This window comes from Odocoileus virginianus, chromosome 9, assembly GCF_023699985.2.
Source record: "Odocoileus virginianus isolate 20LAN1187 ecotype Illinois chromosome 9, Ovbor_1.2, whole genome shotgun sequence".
Classification (NCBI taxonomy): domain Eukaryota; kingdom Metazoa; phylum Chordata; class Mammalia; order Artiodactyla; family Cervidae; genus Odocoileus; species Odocoileus virginianus.
In genome coordinates this window covers 1,881,203-1,901,635 of record NC_069682.1, presented here as the reverse complement: position 1 = coordinate 1,901,635, position 20,433 = coordinate 1,881,203, and the positions used below count along the sequence as shown (strand labels likewise).

General features: G+C 44.1%; 1 protein-coding gene across 5 annotated transcripts in view; it reads left to right on the top strand.

Annotated features, from left to right (window-relative positions):
• PAK5 (p21 (RAC1) activated kinase 5) overlaps positions 1 to 14,293 on the top strand; it is a 399,298-nt gene extending 385,005 nt beyond the window's left edge. For all 5 annotated transcript variants that reach the window (XM_070471882.1, XM_070471884.1, XM_070471883.1 and 2 more), the window contains exons 8-10: positions 7,589 to 7,714; positions 9,702 to 9,836; positions 12,029 to 14,293. In XM_070471882.1, coding sequence (XP_070327983.1) covers positions 7,589 to 7,714; positions 9,702 to 9,836; positions 12,029 to 12,184 — 417 coding nt within the window. In that variant the 3' untranslated portion in view covers positions 12,185 to 14,293. The remainder of the gene's footprint in view (positions 1 to 7,588; positions 7,715 to 9,701; positions 9,837 to 12,028) is intronic.
• The last annotated feature ends 6,140 nt before the right edge of the window (positions 14,294 to 20,433 follow it).

The following is a 20,433-nucleotide window of genomic DNA, read 5'->3' as shown; positions in this document are numbered from 1 at the left end:
CTTACAGTGAATCCTTATCTTAGCATTTGCTTCTGGGGGAGGAGCGGCCCAAGCTAACATAATGCCAGAAATAGCAAATATGTTTGTTCCCTTTATTCTGTAGGATTTGAAGTGAGGGCTAAAGGATAAGTTCAGGGGGCTGGACTGGCAACCAGACCCTGTGAATGTTCCACAAGTCCTCTCTGCGGGGCCCCTGACCGTCAGCTGGAGGTCAGTGTCTCCTCACCAAGGGTGTATGCTCCTCATTTTCCAGTGTCTCCACCAGCTCACTTAATTCTTTGGTATTATTTTCCTGGATCCTCAAATTGCTAGAATTTTACCATTAGAAGAAGACCTGAATATGATCTCCCAAAAGCTCTTCTTAAATAGAGACTCAGGCATGTTAAATAGCTTGCTTACATTCATTCCTTTCCAATAGTCTCTGAGATAGACCCAAATGCTCCCGCTTTCTAATGCAGGGCGTACAGCATGAAAAGTCAGGAGACCCCAGGGTTGAGTTTTCTCTAATACTGTTGCACAGTTTGGGCAAGTTACTACCACGCTCTGAGCTCCATTGGAAGGCAGAAGGGCTGCCTGGGGCTTCCAGGCCTTTGCAGCTCCGCTGCTGCAATGCCTTCCCTGTCCTCTAGGCTTTGGCTGCTGAGAAAGCGGGCCTTCAGCTGGCCATCATCAGTCTGGCCCCTTCTGTTACTTCTCTCAGTTCCTTTGTGCGTGGGTCATTGCTCTTTTAAAAACAGAGGTTCTCAGACTTCAGTAACCATTAAAACCCCTGGACACTTTGGCAAAAAAATTCCTGGGCCCTTGTCTCAGATATTCTGATTCAGTCAGCCTGGGTGCACCTCTGAGAAATCTCCAGCTGATATGAGTACCATTGCCTTGTAGGAAGCACCTAGGAAGAAAGGCACAAAAGCATTCATCTTTCTGCCTCAGCAAAAACCTGGAGCAGATGCAGCAGTTCTTTAGAGCTCATACAATTCACAAAACAAGGGTTTTACATTCTGTTTTAAACTTATCTTGTGAGTAGAGTCTCTTTTCTCCCCCTCTTGCAAGTTTTTGTGGGGCTCTGACTGATGTCTCAGACAATAAAGAATCTGCCTGCATTATAGGAGACCCGGGTTTGATCCCTGGGTCAGGAAGATCCCCTGGAGAAGGGAATGGCTACCTACTCCAGTATTCTTGCCTGGAGAATCCCATGGACAGAAGAACCTCGCAGGTTAGAGTCCATGGGGTCCCAAAGAGTCAGATATGACTAAGCAACTAACACTTTCTGACTCCTAGCCGGAATGCACTTGATATTGATAAGAGCTCAGGTTTAAGTAGAAGCTTTGTCTGAGTTCTAAGCTCCAGTTCCTTGTCTGGCCCCTGTGGAACCAGCTACATCTCCTGTTCAGGGGCGGGCAACGTGCTCACTTCAGTTCTCCTCATGAGACAAATGTGGTTTCCTAAGTACCTATGATGTGCAATCCTGTCTAAACTAAGGCTCAGCCTAGAGTCTCTGTGATTTGCTTTTAAGAACTGCCTACAGTCCTTTATTATACTCATTACTTGAATTTTCATCATCTACTTGCAGATTTATTTGGATGAATGTTGTGTGCAATTATGTCCTTTCAGAAAATTGTCTCTTTTATGTACTTGGATGAGTAAAAAAAAAAAAATCATGCAAAAGCATTTATACTCCTACAACAGAAGAACAGAACTGGCTTCCCAGTGTTGAGTTTCAATTTCTGATCTTACATTTTGTCAGGGAGATAATTATTAGTCTCTCAGGTTTGGTATCTTCTTTTAATGTCTGTGAAAAGAAAACCACACTAGAGATACTGAAATTAAAACTGCCAATACCAAAATGTTGAAACGTTCACCTCCTTAATCATTCAGGTTTCTTAAATTTACAGGCAAACAAAATATATTGGCAAAATTGTCCCTGCTCTCCTATCTGTGTAATAGAGTTGCAAGTTTACTCATGCTTGAGCTTTGGAAATATGATACACATACACACACACAGACACAGACACACACACATACACACACAATTATATAGCTTCTCTCTTTCTTAAAGTTAATCATGACTTCTTCATAAAGCCCCAGTGGCTAGAAAATTTTTAAACTCTATTTTAATTCAGTCTATTAAATTTAGTCTGCTTATACAATTTAAACATTGTCTATCAAGTTCAACCACAGTAAGATTAAACTGATTCCTTCAAAACCTGTCTTTCAGATCTGGCTACCACCTACTCCTTTCTGGAGAAGGCAATGGCACCCCACTTCAGTACTCTTGCCTGGAAAATCCCATGGACAGAGGAGCCCAGTGGGCTGCAGTCCATGGGGTCGCGAAGAGTCGGACATGACTGAGCAACTTCACTTTCACTTTTCCTTTCATGCATTGGAGAAGGAAATGGCAACCCACTCCATTGTTCTTGCCTGGAGAATCCCAGGGACAGTGGAACCTGGTGGGCTGCCGTCTATGGGGTCACATAGAGTTGGACACGACTGAAGTGACTTAGCAGCAGTAGCAGCATTCCTTCTTTCCATCTCCCACCCCATCCTCCTCAGAATGGAGACTAATGGGGGTTATGGGACCTTGGGGTGAAGGAGGCCCAATCCATCTTCTTGTGTCTTGATGGTCCCTCCCTTATCCTAACAGCTTCTTCTGCTATCTGGGCCAGTGACCAGTGAGCATTAACTGGTCCCCTCAGCTGCTGGACTTTCCAGGAAGCCTCCCCTGCAATATTTTACTCCAGCCTCTTTCCTCAAGTCTTCTTTTAATGTGTGTTTGTTTGTCTGGGTCTTAGTTGTAGCAATCGGGATCTTCTGTCTTCACAGCAGCCTGAGGTATCCTTTTAAGTTGTAGCACATGGGATGATTTTCAGTGGTGGTGTGTAGGGTCCCTGATGGTATGGTCCCATCCCCTGACCGGGGGTGGAATCCAGGCGCCCTCCATTGAGAGCGTGTGGTCTTAGCCACTGGATCACCAGGGAAGTCCCTCTTCCCTCAAGTCTTGAAAGTTATCCTTGGGACTGGCTCTCCTGTCAACATAGGCTTGTGCTGGGCACTTCCCCGTTCCTTCACTAAGATCTGCAGGAGAGAAGCTTCTGGACCCCTGCACACCACACAAAGGCCATGATGGAAGCCAATAGCATTGCCTCAAGTTCATTTCCGCTCACTCTGCCATGCCATCTCTCTATCGAGGCCATGTTGGGTGCACCGAGGCTGGTGTGCATGGAGTTTCACCACTGTATCTATGCACGCATGCTCAGGTGCTCAGTTGTTTCCGACTCTTTGTGACTCCATGGCCTGTAGCCCACCAGGTTCCTCTGTCCGTGGGGATTCTCCAGGCAAGAACACTGGAATGGGTTGCCATGCCCTCCTCCAGGGGATCTTCCCAACCCAGGGATTGAACCCAGGTCTCCCACACTGCAGGTAAATTCTTTACCATCTGAGCCACAAGGGAAGCCCAAAAATACTGGAGTGAGTAACCTATCCCTTCTCCAGGGGATCTTCCTGACCCAGGAATCAAACCAGGGTCTCCTGCATTGCAGGTGGATTCTTTACCAGCTGAGATACCAGGGAAGCCCCTTATCTATACCCATTGTTAAAATGTTGCAATTTTCTCATGCTTGTTGGTTAATAGCCATTGTTTCCATTCACTGGAGTATTATCCCCTTGAGCTCAACCCTGTACCAGGACTCCTTTTGCCTCATTAAAGATGGTAATGCCCTCAAGATAACTGCAGAAATGTGCTCAGCTTAATGTTTAGATTCTGAATGGTCTAGATGAATCTGGTTATTGAATATGTTTAATATTACCTCTGAACATAGATGCACATGCCTTCTCTCCCTTGTTTGAGTGGCGATGTATGCTACTCAGATATTTTTAAAGCTTGGAGTAGTTAAAAGTGATGTATAACAAATAATTGGGGCCTGATATAAGTCACTGTTCTTTGTCCTCTTCTGCAAATAATCCTAGGCTAAAAGTGATGGGCTAAAAGGGCTTTCACTTCTCAGAACTGTAGATGCCGTTTACAAGCATCAAGAGTTATGGGCCAGCTACCATGGCCACAGGCCACTCTGTTTGCCTTTGCCACACCATGTGGCTTGCAGGATCTTAGTTCATTGAGGAGGGGTTGAACCCTGGAGTGATGAAAGTGCCAAGTCCTAACCACTGGACTGTGAGGGAATTCCAAGGGCACTCTTCTTTATACCACATGGAAATTATATGATCTGAAGCATCTGGGTATGATTCTTGATATGCCAAAGCGATGGAGAAAAATCATCTCTCTGTTAAACCAACTTTCTCTAACATTCTGTCTGGAGCAATCCAATTTGATGGAGTCCCACCCCCAAACCACACCCCACAAGTCTTGGCCTGATTGGTGAGAAGATCATGAATAAGGAAATGGAAAAAGGAAAAAAAAAAAAACACTAATAATTTCCAAAACATTACCTCCATTTCATCTGTGTTACAACTTTGATTCTAGAAGCAGTTGTCTTTGGTAAGTCAGTGATGATTTTAGAAGGAAAAGCAGTGTTATCTCTGCTGTGTGATCTCCTGTCTCATGTATGTGTGTATATTGTATATGCACAATCGTGTCCGACTCTTTGTAGCCCTCCAGGCTCTGCTGTCCATAGGAATTTTCAGACAAGAATACTGAAGTTGGTTGCCATTTCCTCCTCCAGGGGATCTTCTCAGCCCAGGGATCAAACCCATGTCTCCTGTGTCTCTCTCCTGCATTGCAGGCAGATTCTTTACCCACTCAGCCATTGGGGAAGCCATATTCTGTATATAAAAACCCATATATATGTCAATGTCAAATAAAGTCAACCTAATAGCATGCATTTTTTGAGTACCTACTGCTTTCCCAGATCTTAACACAGTATGGCTTCACAATTAAAAGACAGCTCTATTGCCCCCGAGCAAGGTCATTCCTAGCTGGAGTGACAAAATCAGCATTGGAAAACAGTTCAAAGTTAAATGATTGCTAAATCCTTACAAATTTGGAGATCAGGTAAATCAATAAGGGCTCCTAAGAAAAATTCTAGAGAAAGTGAGACGTGATCAGGGCCTTGAGGTATGCTTAAGTATTGAATATGCTTTCCCACTAAGTTTAGGAAAAAGGCAAAGATGTCCCCTTTCACTATTCTTTTTCAACAGCATACTGGAAGCACTAGCTGATGCAATAAAATAAGAAAAGGAATAAAAGGTACACAGATTGAGAAAGAAGAAATTAAAACTCTCTTTGATCATAGATGACATGATCATGTATGTAGAAAATCTGAAAGCATCAACAAGAAAAACTAGAACAATAAGTGATCATAATAAGGTTGCAGGAGAGGAAGGACTCAGTACTGTCAAGATGTTCTTTCCAACCTGACCCATAAATTCAATATAATCTTCAGTCAAAATCTCAGCAAGTTGTTTTGTAAGTATTGACATATTGATTCTAAAATTTATCAGTTTAGCTCAGTTCCTCAGTCATGTTCAACTCTTTGCAACCCCATGGGCTGTGGCACATCAGGCTTCCCTGTCCATCATCAGACCAATAAAACAGGATAGACAGCCCAGGAGCAGACCCACATAAGCAGAGTCAACTGACCTCTGAGAAGGGAGTGAAGCGGCACAGGGCTTCCTGGGCGACACTAGTGGCAATGCAGGTGGTGCCTGAGATGTGGGTGTGATCGCTGAGTCGGGAAGATCCCCTGGGGAAGGGCGTGGCAACCCACTCCAGTATTCTTTCCTGAAGAATCCCATGGACAGAGAAGCCTGGCAGGGCCACAGTCCATAGGGTCACAAAGAGTCAGACATGACTGAAGACAACACAATGGAGCAAAGACTGTCTTTTCAACAAATGGTGCTGGAACAACTGGATATCCACATGCTCAAAAAATAAATCTAGACGTGGACCTTACACCCTTCACAAGAATTAACTCCATGTAGAGACATATACTGGATGGATGTGTAGGTTTAGAATGAAGGAGAGAAATCTTCATTAAGCCTGGGAGAGGAAAAAAGTATCTAGCAAGAGCACATAAAAAGAGAAGAGGTGAGCACTGGGACCTGAACTCCAGGAAGTCCCAGTATTACGGTGTGGGCAGCAGAGACAGCCAGAAAAAAAAGGCTGAAAACAGTTCAGAGATCTGAAAACAGTTCAGAGATATAAGAGAATCAAGGGAGAATCTGTGCCTTAGAGACCATACCTTTGATTTATGGCAATTTTCACTTCAAATGACCATTGCCAAACAATGCCTGAAGCATTTTTTTAATGCATCCCATTATCACCAATAATCCTAAGTGACAATCCTCTCCAATCAGATCAGGTCATCATGAGCAGGAATCAAGCCTCCCAAAAATAAACTGAATCCTGGTCACCTGGAATATATATAACCTGGCGGGGTTCCTAACGATGCAATGCATTCTTAAGAGTATTCTTAAAAGCTCTGGGCAAGAAATCTCAGGGTTTTCCTTTTGGATGACCTCTAAAATAAACAACATATATGCATGCACAATGGGTAATTAAGTTGAACACCTTGAACTCCTAGTAACTAATTGTTAACACCAAGTTTTTATGCTCATAATTCCCTTGGCAACTTGAGTTATCCTGAGAGAGGAGGAAAGCCAAAAGAAAAGGGCAGCCTGTGCCTACAGTGGTGTTCCAGCATCCTTTACCAGTGGGGTCTTGCAATAATTCAAACATAGAAATGAGGGTGGTTATTGGAATCATCTCAGGGTTCTTAGAAATCCAAACGTGTTCAGTGGGAAAAAACCTAACTGTAGCAGTTTGTACAAAACTCGCTTTGTGACTAGCAGTTTATTTGCACTAAAGCATCATCTCTTACATTAAATGGAAGTACTGGCCTTGAATTTTGATGAGTTTCTTGTTTTGGGTATATTATATTATTTCATGATCTTATAAAAAGATATCAGCAGCAGGAGTTAAACATTTGAAAGTCAGTCCTGGTGGAGCCATGAGAGCTTTTTTTCATTAAAATGGGTTGTGCTTTTCCAACGAAAGGGTCTGAGAGCCCCTCCGCTGATACATCCAAGGCCTGTGGATGATGAGAGGATTTTGCTTTGAAGCTGAACTTTTGTTGTATTTCCACATTTTGGAGCCAGTATATTTTTAAGATTTATTTTATTGAAGTATAGTTGATTTACAATGTTGCCTTAATTTCTGTTATTCGGCAAAGTGGTTCAATTGCATGTGTGTATATGTGTGTGTGTGTGTATTCCTTTTCACATTCTCTTCCATTGTGGATTGTCACGATGCTGAGTTCAGGCCCCTGTGCTCCACCACAGGACCTTGCTGCTTGTCCATCTTACACACGCCCTTTGCCTCTGCTGATCCCAAACCCCCATCTGCCCATCCCCCTGCCTGGCAACAACTCTGTTCTCTATATCTGAGTCTGTTTCTTTTTCAGAGATAAGCTCACATGTATCATTTGTTCTGGGTTCCATGGATAAGTGAGACCATATGATATTTGTCTCTCTCTTTCTGACTTCATTATATGAAAATCTCTAGGTCCCTCCATCTTGCCCCAAATGTTGAAGCCAGTGTTTTTAAATGGTTAGTTTGTTGCATTCCTTTCCTTTTCAGATCAAGCTGTCTGACTTTGGTTTCTGTGCCCAAGTTTCCAAAGAGGTGCCGAAGAGGAAATCTCTGGTTGGTACCCCCTACTGGATGGCACCCGAGGTGATTTCCAGGCTGCCGTATGGGACAGAGGTAAGGAGGCAATGTGGTGGCTGGGGAGTCGGCAGGGCCTGGCTGAGACGCAAGGGTTCTGAGCTCGTTAGTGACCCCAGAAAGCCAGCTTGATGACTTAACTCCACTTGCGATCGCCATTCACCAGGCTTTCCACAGAGCAAGTTGTGGCAGAAGAGAGTCTGTCCACCCTTGGGGTGTCACGACAGCATTGACTGGCAGTGTGTAGGTCCCACATGGGCAGTGGGAAAGGCACTCCAGCCCTCATCTGACCCCAGGGCCAGCGCAAACCGGAAAGTGGCGGGAGACCCACAGCTGAGCAGGTGTGTTCACAGGATGCAGGGTCAGAGAAAGCTCCACAGATCGGGGTGAATATTCGGGTGAGAAATAATGTTTTCCCATAGGAAAAATTCATATATGAATATTGCAATATATTTTAAAACATAGCACAATTTCTGTTTCTTCTGGAAAGGAAATAACCTCTCAATCTATTTTTGTTGTTACTGACTTTTTTAAATTAAAAAAAATTGTCTTTTTTATTACACAATTCTCTAAATTCTATAATTTATAATTTTCAAAGCATTTCACACATATGATTCCATATAATCCCATAGTGACCTTCTGTTTTTTAAATTCTCCTGTCCCCTTATTGCCCTTCCCTCCTTCCCTCTGCCCACTTATAACTACAAGTTTGTTCTCTATTAGTCTGGTTCTTTTTTGTTTTATTCACTGGTTTGTTGCATTTTTTAGATTTCACGCATAAGTGATGCCATACAATATTTGTCTTTGTCTGACCTTCTTCACTTATAATACCTTCCAAGTCCATCTGTGCCATTGCAGATGGTAGCATTTCATTCCTTTTAATGGCTAATACTCCATTGTATATATACCACGTCTTTTTTTATCCATTCATCTGCTGATGGACACTTAAGTTGCTCCCACACCTGCTCCTAACCTATTAAGGGACAAGGTGTGGATGCATAAAACGAGGGGCAGAAGTGGAGGAGCGCCTTCGGGGGCGGGAACAGTGTAACTAAAGCTCTGAGACGCGCATACAGGGAGGCAAGCAGCATGTTCGCCTGGGCGCACGGCGTGTCCACACACTGTGCTGCAGGGGGCGGTCCTGGGCGGGCAGCCGGGGGAGGGGGCGTGGACCGGTGAGCGGAGGACAGCGGCCGGACTGGCGGCTGACCCTCCTTCGCTGCTGCGCCGCCCTCAGATAAGTATGCCTCTTGCTTATCTCACCGTGGTCCCCAGAGCATCAGCTCTCAGGGGAGGTCACTTCTGGGCAAGGGCAGGAATGCAGCTAACTGATAAGAGGTGTAATGAGGGACGAGGGAGCTGCCAGGGCCTGGGAATTTATAGCAGCTCTGGCACCTCATTGCCCTGACTTCCCATTCTTTAAGCGGGAAGGATTGCTTGTCATCTCTCTCTTTCCTTTCCTCCAGTCCCTGACAATGGTTTTATAGAATACAGTTTTGTGTACACTGCTTCAGAGCGATAAAACACAAAGGGAAAAACCTAAATACGGCAGCAAAGAACTTAAAAAATCAACTTAATAAAAGAATCAGGATATATTGTGTTGTGCAGTGTAGCTCTTTGGAGTTTGTTATGAATATGCCAAAAACTTTTCTTATTTTTTTATGGTTTAAATGTAATTTTCTTCTCTGTTTGTAACATAAAACTTTGAATGGTTTTCTCATCTGACCTGATAGACTGTGAACCACCTAAGTTAACAGGATTTTTTTTTAAGGTTCTGAATTTAAGAGTGGTAAGACATGTACCTTATAGTCAGAATCTTCACTGAAGTTGCCTTTAAAAAGCAGGCGAAGACCAGTAGCAAACACTTGGTCACTCAACTGTTCAGCCTATAAATCTGAATTGTAGATTTTGAGAAGTTACAAATACCATATAAATTTATGAATGAGTATGAATCTACTGGGTTCCCTGGCCATACTCAGCCTTTCAGAAAGTTCTCTTTGCCTGAGATAATCACTGTGCCTAACAGGTGGACATCTGGTCCCTTGGAATCATGGTGATCGAGATGATTGATGGCGAGCCCCCCTACTTCAACGAGCCCCCCCTCCAGGCCATGCGGCGGATCCGGGACAGTTTACCTCCAAGAGTGAAGGACCTGCACAAGGTGAGAAGCAGCATCCGTTGCTGAAACTCCACGTCGCTCTCTGATTTTTCCCTCTGTCTGGAGTGGTAAAGCCTGGCACATCCCATCTGGGAGTAGATCCTGGTTTCTGGGCATGGACCTTGTTTTGCTTTTTAATTTGCTTTTCAGTCACTTTGAAGTGCTCTGTTAGCTTCTGCTGTCCAGCATCACGCACCAGCTCTAAGTGTACACGTGCCCACTTCCCCTTGCTTCTCCTTGCCACCCCCACTCACCCTTCGGCCGTCGCCGGGCAGCAGGCTGCAGTCTCTCTGCGGTGGTAGCTTCTCACCAGCTGTCTGCTACGGAGTTAGTTACTGAGTTCAGGTCTCTGCCCATCTCGTTCAGTCCCTTGGGTCAGTGAGTCTGCCCCTCACTCTCTGAAGCTCCTCTGTGAAACTGGGTACATGAACTCCTCTCCTATGGGTGGGCGTCTCTTAGCACTTCCGCACTGAGAATTTAAGACACGCTGGGGAGTGTTCTAATGACCGGGACATCCCAGCTCAAAGCCCCACATTTCCTGATTCTCAGAGGAGTTTCGTTCTAGCTGGGGAAGCAGATAACACAAATCGATGCTCAAAATAATTTTAGAGAGTAGTACATGCCAGGAAATGAATAAAACACTGTGATGTGACTGAGGGGGGCAGAAAAGGAGTTGGGAGTTAGTTTTGGCTGAGGGTTGAAGGAAGTCCTTTCAAGGGACTGGAGCCTGATTGGCAAAAAGGAGCAAGTCATGCAAAGATCTGGGATAAAAAACATCCCAGGTATAGGGAGGAGCAGTTTGAAGACCCTCAGCCAGAGCAAAGTGAGCAAGGTGAAGGATGAGGCATGTCAGAGGGTGGACAGGGGCTCAATAGTACAGGGCAATGAGCAACATGGTGAGGGAACCAGTGAGGGTCTTTTCTGGTTTCCAGGCATCATCAAGCAGAGCCAAGCTCAGAAGATGCTAAGTCGAAGAACCACCTCTGTGTGGCCGCCAGTGGGGCAGGGCTTGCTGAGAGAGCTGTTTCCACAGATGAGCACTGAAAGTGCCGACCATCCCACTGCCCCCCAGATACTGAGAGGGAGAGAATTGTTTGTAGTGGCATCTCCTTTTCCCTCATCCCTACACCTTAGGCAAGAGCTCCGGAGAATCACTCATGTAGGCTGGCTGGACCTGCAACAAAGCGGGGAAGCTGCTTGGATTGAACAAGAGCCTGAACATTTTACGACACTGGACAGTTTAAATAATGGGCTGTGCTCGGTCGTGTCTGACTCTTTGCGACCCCACGGACTGTAGCCCACCAGGCTCCTCTGTCCATGGGATTTCCCAGGCAAGAATACTGGAGTGGGTTGCCATGCCCTCCTCCAGGGGATCTTCTCGACCCAGGGAACCTGGGTAGGAGTATGGAACATATAGGTGTATACATATGTGCGTGTGTGTGTGTGTTTTAAAGAACTGCTGTAAAACATATGCTTTTTGTGTACTTGAATGTACATAAGCTATACTGCAAAAAAGTAAATTACAAGAAACTAAAGGACAGATGCTCTCTGTTGTCAGATTCCTTAGGGAAATTTGTTTCTCTTCAAGAAAGGAATTCGGGAACTTCCCTGCCAGTCCAGTGGTTAAGACTTCCCTCCCAATGCCGGGGTTGTGGGTTTGATCCCTGATCTGGGAGCTAAGATCCTCCATGCCGTGAGGCCAGAAAAATAAAAAAGCATAAAGCAGAAGCAATATTGTAACCAATTCAATAAAGACTTGAAAAGTGGTCCACATCAAAAAAAAATCTTCTTTTTTTAAAAAAAGGAATTGCACAAAGCTTAGACGGTTGCGTGGTTAGAAAAATAAAAAAATAAAACTCACTCCATGTTTATAACAGTGTTCATCAAATGTGTGTGACCAGCATCTGAACATAGTGGGTGCATCATAAAGCTGTTATTGTCTCTTATTTAGAACATATCTTTGTTGTACCTTCACTTACTCCTATTATTTCAGGTTTGAAAAAGACAAGGAAAACAGCATGTGTTAAGAAAGGCAATGCCTGCTTTTGCTCCCGTAACCTCTTTCTCTTCAAGCTGCCTTTCTGGACTTTGGCGTTGTCGGAGGAAGTCTTTGCTGGGCGTTTGCTCGAGGCCCCGTTAGGGGCCGGGTCGGGTCTCGGCGTTAGTCCTCAGGAGGTCGTCTTGTGTCCCCGCAGGTCTCCTCAGTGCTGCGGGCATTCCTAGACCTGATGCTGGTGCGGGAGCCTTCTCAGAGGGCCACAGCGCAGGAGCTCCTCAGACACCCGTTCCTGAAGCTGGCGGGGCCGCCGTCCTGCATCGTTCCTCTCATGAGGCAGTACCGGCATCACTGAGCGCAAGGTCACAGGGGTGAAAGTGAGACGAGGCTGCGAGACCTGCTCAGGAGAACGCAAGGGAAGCTGGGGACCCAGACCAGCTGACTGATGGGCTCGGCAGACCAGCGCATCCTCTTGTGTCTGAAACAGGCATCTCTCCACCGACAGCTGGCACCGTCATTTGGGACATGGCTTTAATAAGTCATTATTTTTCAGCCTTTCATCCAGAAAATCAGGAGGACTCAGTACAAACTCTCTTATGGTATATCCTAGCCACATGCAGGGTAATGCATAGGATTTTCTATATTGAAAGAATACTTTTCTGGCAAAAAAAAAAAAAAAGAAAGGAAAACAAAAAGCACTTTTTTCTTAATGGTAGCAGTGTAATGTATTTTGCAATGAATTTGTAATTTTTCTGTACAATAGTTTTGATAATTTATAGTACTTTGATGTCACGTAGCTATTGTATCAGTTGAAGTAATACCTGTTTACTAGGAAGAGTTTGAAAAAAGTCTTTCCTACTTTTTTATCCCTATCAGAGAACCAACAACTCTTTAGGAACTTTGAGTACTGAATGACTGTCAATCACCGTCAGCTTTAGTAGAATATCTTTCTTATCTTAACAAGTGTCTTATGTGTTGGAAGAAGACTTAAGAGTGATGGTGATGGGAGTGGGTGCACATTTCATTTATCCAACCAAAAATAATGCAGTGAAATTTGAGCCACGGTATACCGCCAAAAATATTCCTTGGGAGAAAACTAAATATTTTGGAAAATCACATTTTCCTTCAAACCTCTTAGTAGCAGTAAACCATCTTTTGCAGGCAGTATGTTTCCCCTAGGACCTTCTCTTAAGTGAGTGTGACGTCCCTTTGTGGCCAAATTTCCCCTCCGAGGAGCAATTTCAGTGCTAGGATGGTTTGATGTGTCTGTGGGAGGGGCTGAACTCCACGTCCCGCCCCTTCGCCAACTTGATTCAGCGCCGCAGTGCTCGGGTCGTTTGGACTTCATTCCCTGAACTGAATGTTTCTAGAAGACTGAGAATTCTAGTCTCACAGAAGGAAAGAGAGAGAACAGGGCAAGGTGTTTGGTTTTGTTTGTCGCTGTTGTTAAAGCTCTGTATGCTGGCATACCAAACTCTTGTCTGTGCTTACCTTCGCACCGCAGTATTCATTCCTACTGTTTCTGTACCATACTGGAAGTCTGCACTCTAGAGGATGCATTAGGAAAAGGGGGTTTTTCCCAGGTGTGATCTGAATTCAGTTGTGACCATGTTATGTGTTTCTGACATAGGAGAGTTGTGCTGCTGACTAGATCTTCTTGAATGTTGATAAACATGAATGACTACTACAATACATTTTGTGTTGCTTGTTGGAAGAATTTGCATGTTAACTGTAGGCCAATATAGATTTGCCTTTAAAACTCTGGAAAAGCTACATAGTCATCATTAGTTTCTATTAATTCTGCATCAAACGAAAGCCATTTGTTACCAAACTGGAAAACCAGAGGCTTTTCTTAATGACTTCACATACTGTAAGGAACATGAATTTAAAATTTTGAAAATGCTCTGGTTACTCTAAGCCTAATTAAGAATGTTTGTAATTAATAGGTTGCTAATTATTTATTATAGCTAAAAAGGAAAAAAAGGCATAAAATGACTTTCTACTGTTTAGATTTTCAGTTTTTCCCTAAACTGGAAATGCCTCATCATAAATAGGATCTACAGTTTTTTTCATAAAACACAACACATTCAATGTTTTATGTAAAATGTTAAAATATTAATATAAGGATGTAAGAATGAAAATAATCTAAATCCAGAAAATGGCAGATATGGAAGAGATTGTATTCAGTTAGCCAGGACTATGTAGAAGTAGAAAGGAAACAAAAAGAAAATCTTTTTTTAACCAGAGCAAATATTAAAAACCATTGCAGAAAATAGTGGATTTTGGATTCCAAACATTTTCAACAGTGTAATGGAGATTTTTCTGTAATTTTCTTATTACTGGGTCTTTTCTAAAGTCTTCATTGAGTTTACCAAAAGTTACTGTAGCTTAAAATGTTTTGTGAGCACTATTGGCAGAAACTGCTCTTGCAAATAAAAATAAATGTTTGCCTTTTTTTCCACTGTGTCATTGTAAACTCTAGTGATTTCCTGAATATGTTTCTTGAGTGACAAGAATGATGTCTTTATGATCTTGGGGAATGCAAATGAGCTGCTGTAAAATTATATGTAATATCACATTGACATGAACCACAGATAAACATTCCTATCCCCAGAGGTTACAAACATTGTAAGATAAGAATGCAGATACTGCTATGAAGAAAATAAATTTAATTCTGGAAGGCTAACTTCAAGGAAAGCTAGATTCATGGCCAAAGAGTCCTACTCTACCTCTCTTGTTCCAAAGATGCTGGACTGATCTGAATGCTTTTACCCACAAAAGACATAATCAGGAGGTTGTTCTGGATCAGAGACGCTCTCCGGGAGACTGAAAGCGAGTGTTGGGACCCCTCCTACACTTGATGACAGGGGAAATGTTAGCATTTGTCCCATGAAGTTGGGAGGGATGCTGATACATAAAGAGTTCATTTCTCATCTGGAAATCAGAAAGTGAAAACCCTCAGGACATACGTAGCCTGAGACTCAGGATGAGACCTCTGGATAGTATATATTGTGTGCCTGGGAAGAGAAAGATGGAAGCAACCTTCCCCAGGCAGGTCCCTGAAGCCCTTGGCGGGCATGGAAGACACCCATTTCCTCTGGCTCCGAGGGCGCGTGGAGAGGGAGCAGGGCGCATGGCCAGCGCTTAACTAAGAAATGGGGTGGAGCCCAACTTGGCGAGGGCATTGGAGGCATGCACCGTGCGGGGATCAAAGGAAAATACGGCTGCTTTTCCTTTTCCCCATTTTTTATTTGTCGGTTTTGTTTGTGGCTGTGTTGTCTTTGTTGCCACACATGGGCTTCCTCTAGTTGGGGCTAGCGGGGCTACTCTTTAGGTGCAGGACGCAGGCTTCTTCTTGTGGTGGCCTCAGCAGTTGCAGCATGCGGGAGTAGTTGCAGCTTGCAGGCTCTGGAGCATGGCCTGAATAGCTGTGGCACGCGGGCTTAGTTGCCCCATGGCATGTGGAATCATCCTGGCCTGGGGATTGAACCTGTGTCCCTGTGCTGGCAATTGGATTCTCAACCACTGGACCACCAGGGACGTCTGTGGCTGCTTCCCTATGGTGTGCAGGCGCTGGGGAGGAGCTGAATATTACTCTAAAACCACATATGTCGTCTACAGCAGGACCACTCCAAAAGCAGAGGCTGTCTTCAGGCGGACACAAATGAGATTCAGGCATCTCACCTTCCTCCAACAGCATCTCCGAGGGAGCTGATTGCAGCCAGCTGTGTTACCGAACGCTCCCCGCCTGATGTCTCCCCATAAGTTTGAGCCGTGAGTTAGCAAGAGATTTGATTTGGGGGAGAGACTCAGAAGAAAGAAAGAATAAGAAAGCACACCATGTTTCCCGCCACTACCTATGCATTGCTACTTCTGTCTCTTTCTCCACTGCAAGCTTAGCCCGAGCAAAGGAAAGGGGTGTTATTTTGAATTCCCATGAGATTGTCTTTTTTAATGGCTTAGACAGATAGAATCAGGCTGAGTTATTGTTGTGTTCCCTTTATCCACTGGGAAGAACACACTCAGCAGCAATTACTGGAAAAATAAAATCATTCCATGAAGTTATCAACTCAGTGAGTTCAGACTCTGCTCAAATCAATCCAATGACTATCACTAGGTCATCAAAGAAACGGTAATGAGATTTCAGGCAGAGAGAAGATGGATTTGCTCTGAAGCAGGTACAAAACGTACTAGCAGGAGCAGTTCTGTGAAAGGGAGACAATATAGCATTCGTCCAGATTGTGCAGCAAACCTGTCAACAGAAGTCTTGAAACGTGTGTACTCTGAATCAAGAGAATAGATGACCTTAGCCTGGATTCTGACAGAAGGAGAATCCAAGACAAAGATGCGCATACAATTACTTCCTGAGGGATGACCCCAGGAAGCTCACTCGATATGGCGGAGTGTGGAGGTGAGAACAAGAGGGGACAGAGGTTTGAAAAACAGGTGTGAACTAATGGATAGCTCACCACTGTGGGTGCCTGGGGCTCTATCCTGCCAGAGACCTTCTGGAAGAGATGCTCCAAGATCATCCTTCTAGGGGCGAAGAGGCTGGAGCATTTATCCACCATTTCCTATCCCTCGCTGCTTGAGAGCTGCTTCTCGGGCATCATCCCCCAGAATTTCCATCTTGCCCTGTATATGGAGAAAGCTTGTTCCCTCTAACAAGGAGGGAGGGAGACACAGAAAACTGTGGGCATGTAAAGAAATTATCAGCAAACATTTCCAGGAAGGGCCAAGGGAACGTGGGTGCAACCCTGCCAACATCTACGTAAATAGATGTGATGAAGGACAAAAAGGGGACTGGAGAAAGTTGAAGGGTTCCTGATTTCTGGATCAAAATACACTGTTTTAAAAGCAAAGAGATTCCTTATCCTGAAAGTTTTACCTACATGGCAAATGCTTTGATATTTATGCCCCATCATCACTGACAGCATTGTGGAAAAAATTAAAGGTAGAAAGGATGGCGAGGTCATGTACAGTCACCTTAATGGAGCCCAACCAAGTCCCAGTTGCTTGGTTGGTGACAGTACATGAATCATGATGCCTGAATAGACCACACACACCCAACACCCAGGTCAGGGTCTACAAAACACAGGACTAGTGCCAATAATTGTCATTTCATTTGTCACACGAGCCTTTGTGACTCCTTCCCCAGCAGACAACCTGACAGGTTCTGTCACCTTATTTATTTATGTATTTATTTTTACTGAAGTATAGTTGGTTTGCAACATTGTGGCAATCTCTGCTATACAGCAAAGTGACTCAGTTTATACTTACAGGCGCTGTTTTTGAAATGACAACTTAAGTAGCCATCAGCCCTGGATTTCTTAGCCTAATTTTGCACTCTGGACCTTCTTGGCTGTCAGAAGCCTAAGGACTCCTCAGGAAATGTTTTAAAGTGAATAAAATGCATAGACTTACAAAGCAAATCAATTAAAGCACAGTTATCAAAACATATTTTTGTTGTCATGGTTATAATGTATTAAATAACAAGATTTGTGATGGGTCTAATAACTACTATCATTTCAAACAAGAAATATAAATGATTTTTGGATGCATCTCCAATAAGTGTAACATGGTGATTTCTGCTGAAGACACATAATCAGGTGATGCTTATATTATGGTGATTTGGTACCTATGTTCATAATTGAAGGAAATGCTACCTTTCATTTAAGGCTAGTAAAACTGGAAGTGCAATTTTCTTTCTCATCTAAGAGCATGGACCCCGACTATCTCCCCCAAACTGACAACCTCCTGACCAGTTCTCTGGGATGGGAGTGGAGAGAATCCCTGCATAGGAACATTCTCTGAATTCAAAATAAACTGACATAGAACACTGGATGCCAGGTTAAAGAAACAAAACCCTGTATTGGTCTTTTGGGGTCATTTGTGAATGTGTATAGCTGGTAAAATTTGTACACACATGTTAAGAAGGATGCTAGAAGAATGTCATTCTAGCTCAGTCGTGTCTGACTCTTTGCAACCCCGTGGATTGTAGCCCACCAGGCTACTCTGTCCATAGGATTTTTCAGGCAAGGATACTGAGTGGGTTGCCATTTCCTCTCCCAGGGGATATTCCCGATCCAGGGATCAAACTCAACTTCCCTGGGTGTCCTGCATTGGCAGGCGGATTCTTTACCCCTGAGCCACCTAGCAAGCCCAGGGGAGCATTTCCAGTGTGAGCGCTGTGCTAAGGACGTAAATGTCCTGTTGTGTTCCCTCAAACAGCTTTGCAAGCAGGGAGCAGTGAGCTCCACTTGCAGATGAGAAAATGAACACAGAGAAGCCAGATAATTTGGCTAGTGTTGCAAGTATACTGGTAGCTAACTGTTTCTGTTGTTGTTGTTGTTAACCAGAAGTTTTCATACTGCTGCATCCGAATTACTTGGAGAGAGCAAAATACTCAAACTACCAATTCCAGGGTCTCAGCATGGAGATTCTCAGTCACTGGTTGGATGCCCTAGAACTGCCGTTTTTCAGCACCCTCAGGGATGATTCTGTTGCAGGCTGCTTGCCAGTTGCACTTTGAGACACAGATGGAAAGCCGTGTCCGTCTGGCTCAGGTTGCTGGGGTGTTTGTTCCAAGGAGGTACTTGTACCCAACGCCACCCTGGATGACCCTGCCCCATGAAACACCCCGCTGCACGCTGCCTCCACCACACGCTGCAGGTCATGCCTGCCACCGCCCCTTCCACTTCTCCATCCTCATAGCTCTGGTGTCTCCCCCATCCATATGGATTTGCCAAGTCTTTATTAGTGGGAAGACTGGGGAATTGGCGAGAAGAGAGGGATTACAATTTAGAGGAATTTCTCAGGCTGGAGAACAGTCTCCCCGGCCCCTGAGGCAGATTCACTTGGAGCTATTTCCCAAGAAGGGTGGAACCTCGCAAAGAACCAGGCTCAGAATTGAAATTAAACTCCCTCTTCTCCTGAGAAACATGCATATGTTTCATATGGCCTGGCTTTTACAGGCTAACAGACCAGCAACCAGACACAGCATCCCTTTGTGCCCGGAGGCATTTGTGTTTAAAACTCCAGTGAAAAAGAAAAAGGACAGTTAAAGGGGTAATTGAGCATCTGTGGTTTAGTTGTTGTTTTCTTTCCTGTTTCTGAGCCTAGGAAGCAATGCAGATAGACAAGCCTCCACCCTAACTTGTTCCTGCCGCAGGAGCTTTGGCAAAACGCAGAACAATGGCAATGGACGTGAGTCATATCTCTGGGCACCTTGCCTTGTCCACCCAGAGACCACCACCCCTGCCCTCATCAGGAGGGCCCTCCTTTATTTTGCTTATCTGATAATGAAGATTTTAAAAGGGCTGAGAAAAATAAGGTGAAGAAATTAGGCTGAACTTGAGACTTAATTTTAGGACTGCTAGATAAAGATGCCACAATTAATAATAACAGTAATGGTCCTGGCTTTTTGTACAAACTACATATCACTGGTAGAAATAAATCACTCAATTTTGAAAATTAAGAAATTTGGATTCCAGAAAGATTTAATTAGCTTAGACATAGGGATGTAACCATGTGGCAACACTTTGAGAAGTGCTAAGGTAACTTGTTCTGTTTCGAATGATCTGTGTGTATGCATGCTTTCTTGTTAAACCTTCCCCTGTAGAGACTCCCAGTTGTCAAGTTGACTATTGCATACCCAGCATTGAGCCTGCACTCAGTAGGTGCTCAAAAAACATTTGTTGTTTCATATATGATAATATACATGTTTCAATGCTGTTCTCTCAGATCATCCCACCCTTGCCTTCTCCCACAGAGTCCAAAAGACTGTTCTATACATCTGTGTCTCTTTTACTGTCTTGCATATAGGGTTATCACTACCATCTTTCTAAATTCTGTATATATGTGTTAGTATACTGTACTGGCGTTTTTCTTTCTGGCTTACTTCACTCTGTATAATAGGCTCCAGTTTCATCCACCTCATTAGAACTGATTCAAATGTATTCTTTTTAATGGTTGAGTAATATTCCATTGTGGATATGTACCACAGCTTTCTTATCCATTTCTCTGCTGATGGACATCTAGCTGAATGAATGAATGACAATTCCAAAGCTAGTAATGAATCCTATGTTTTGTGAAAGTAAAATTTTTTTGAAAAATACAATTTTACCTTTGTAAAAATGGATTAAAGCAAATTATGTAAATATGGAGTTTTCAGAAATACCACTCTGAAAAGATTTAAAAAGTGTTCTAAAGAGGTTCCAGAAAGAAAAGGTCACTCATGGATACATTTAAGTGCCTGTTTTTCCCCAAATCCTTTGATGGTTCCAGATAAAAAGGAAATTTCTTAAAAATACATGAGATGCTGAAAAGAAAAGAGCTTGTCATGTTTGGGGCATGGAGGGTGAGCTAGTCACAAATGATGGAAAAAGGAGTGAACCGGGATGGGCAGGTGTCCACCCCATCACAGATGAGGGAGTGGAGTCAACTGGGGGGGCAGGCGTCACCCCATCACAGATGAGTGAACTGGGGGGCAGGAGTCCATCCCATCACAGATGAGGGAGTGGAGTGAACTGGGGGGGACAGGCGCCACCCCATCACAGATGAGGGAGTGGAGTGAACTGGGGGGGCAGGAGTCCATCCCATCAC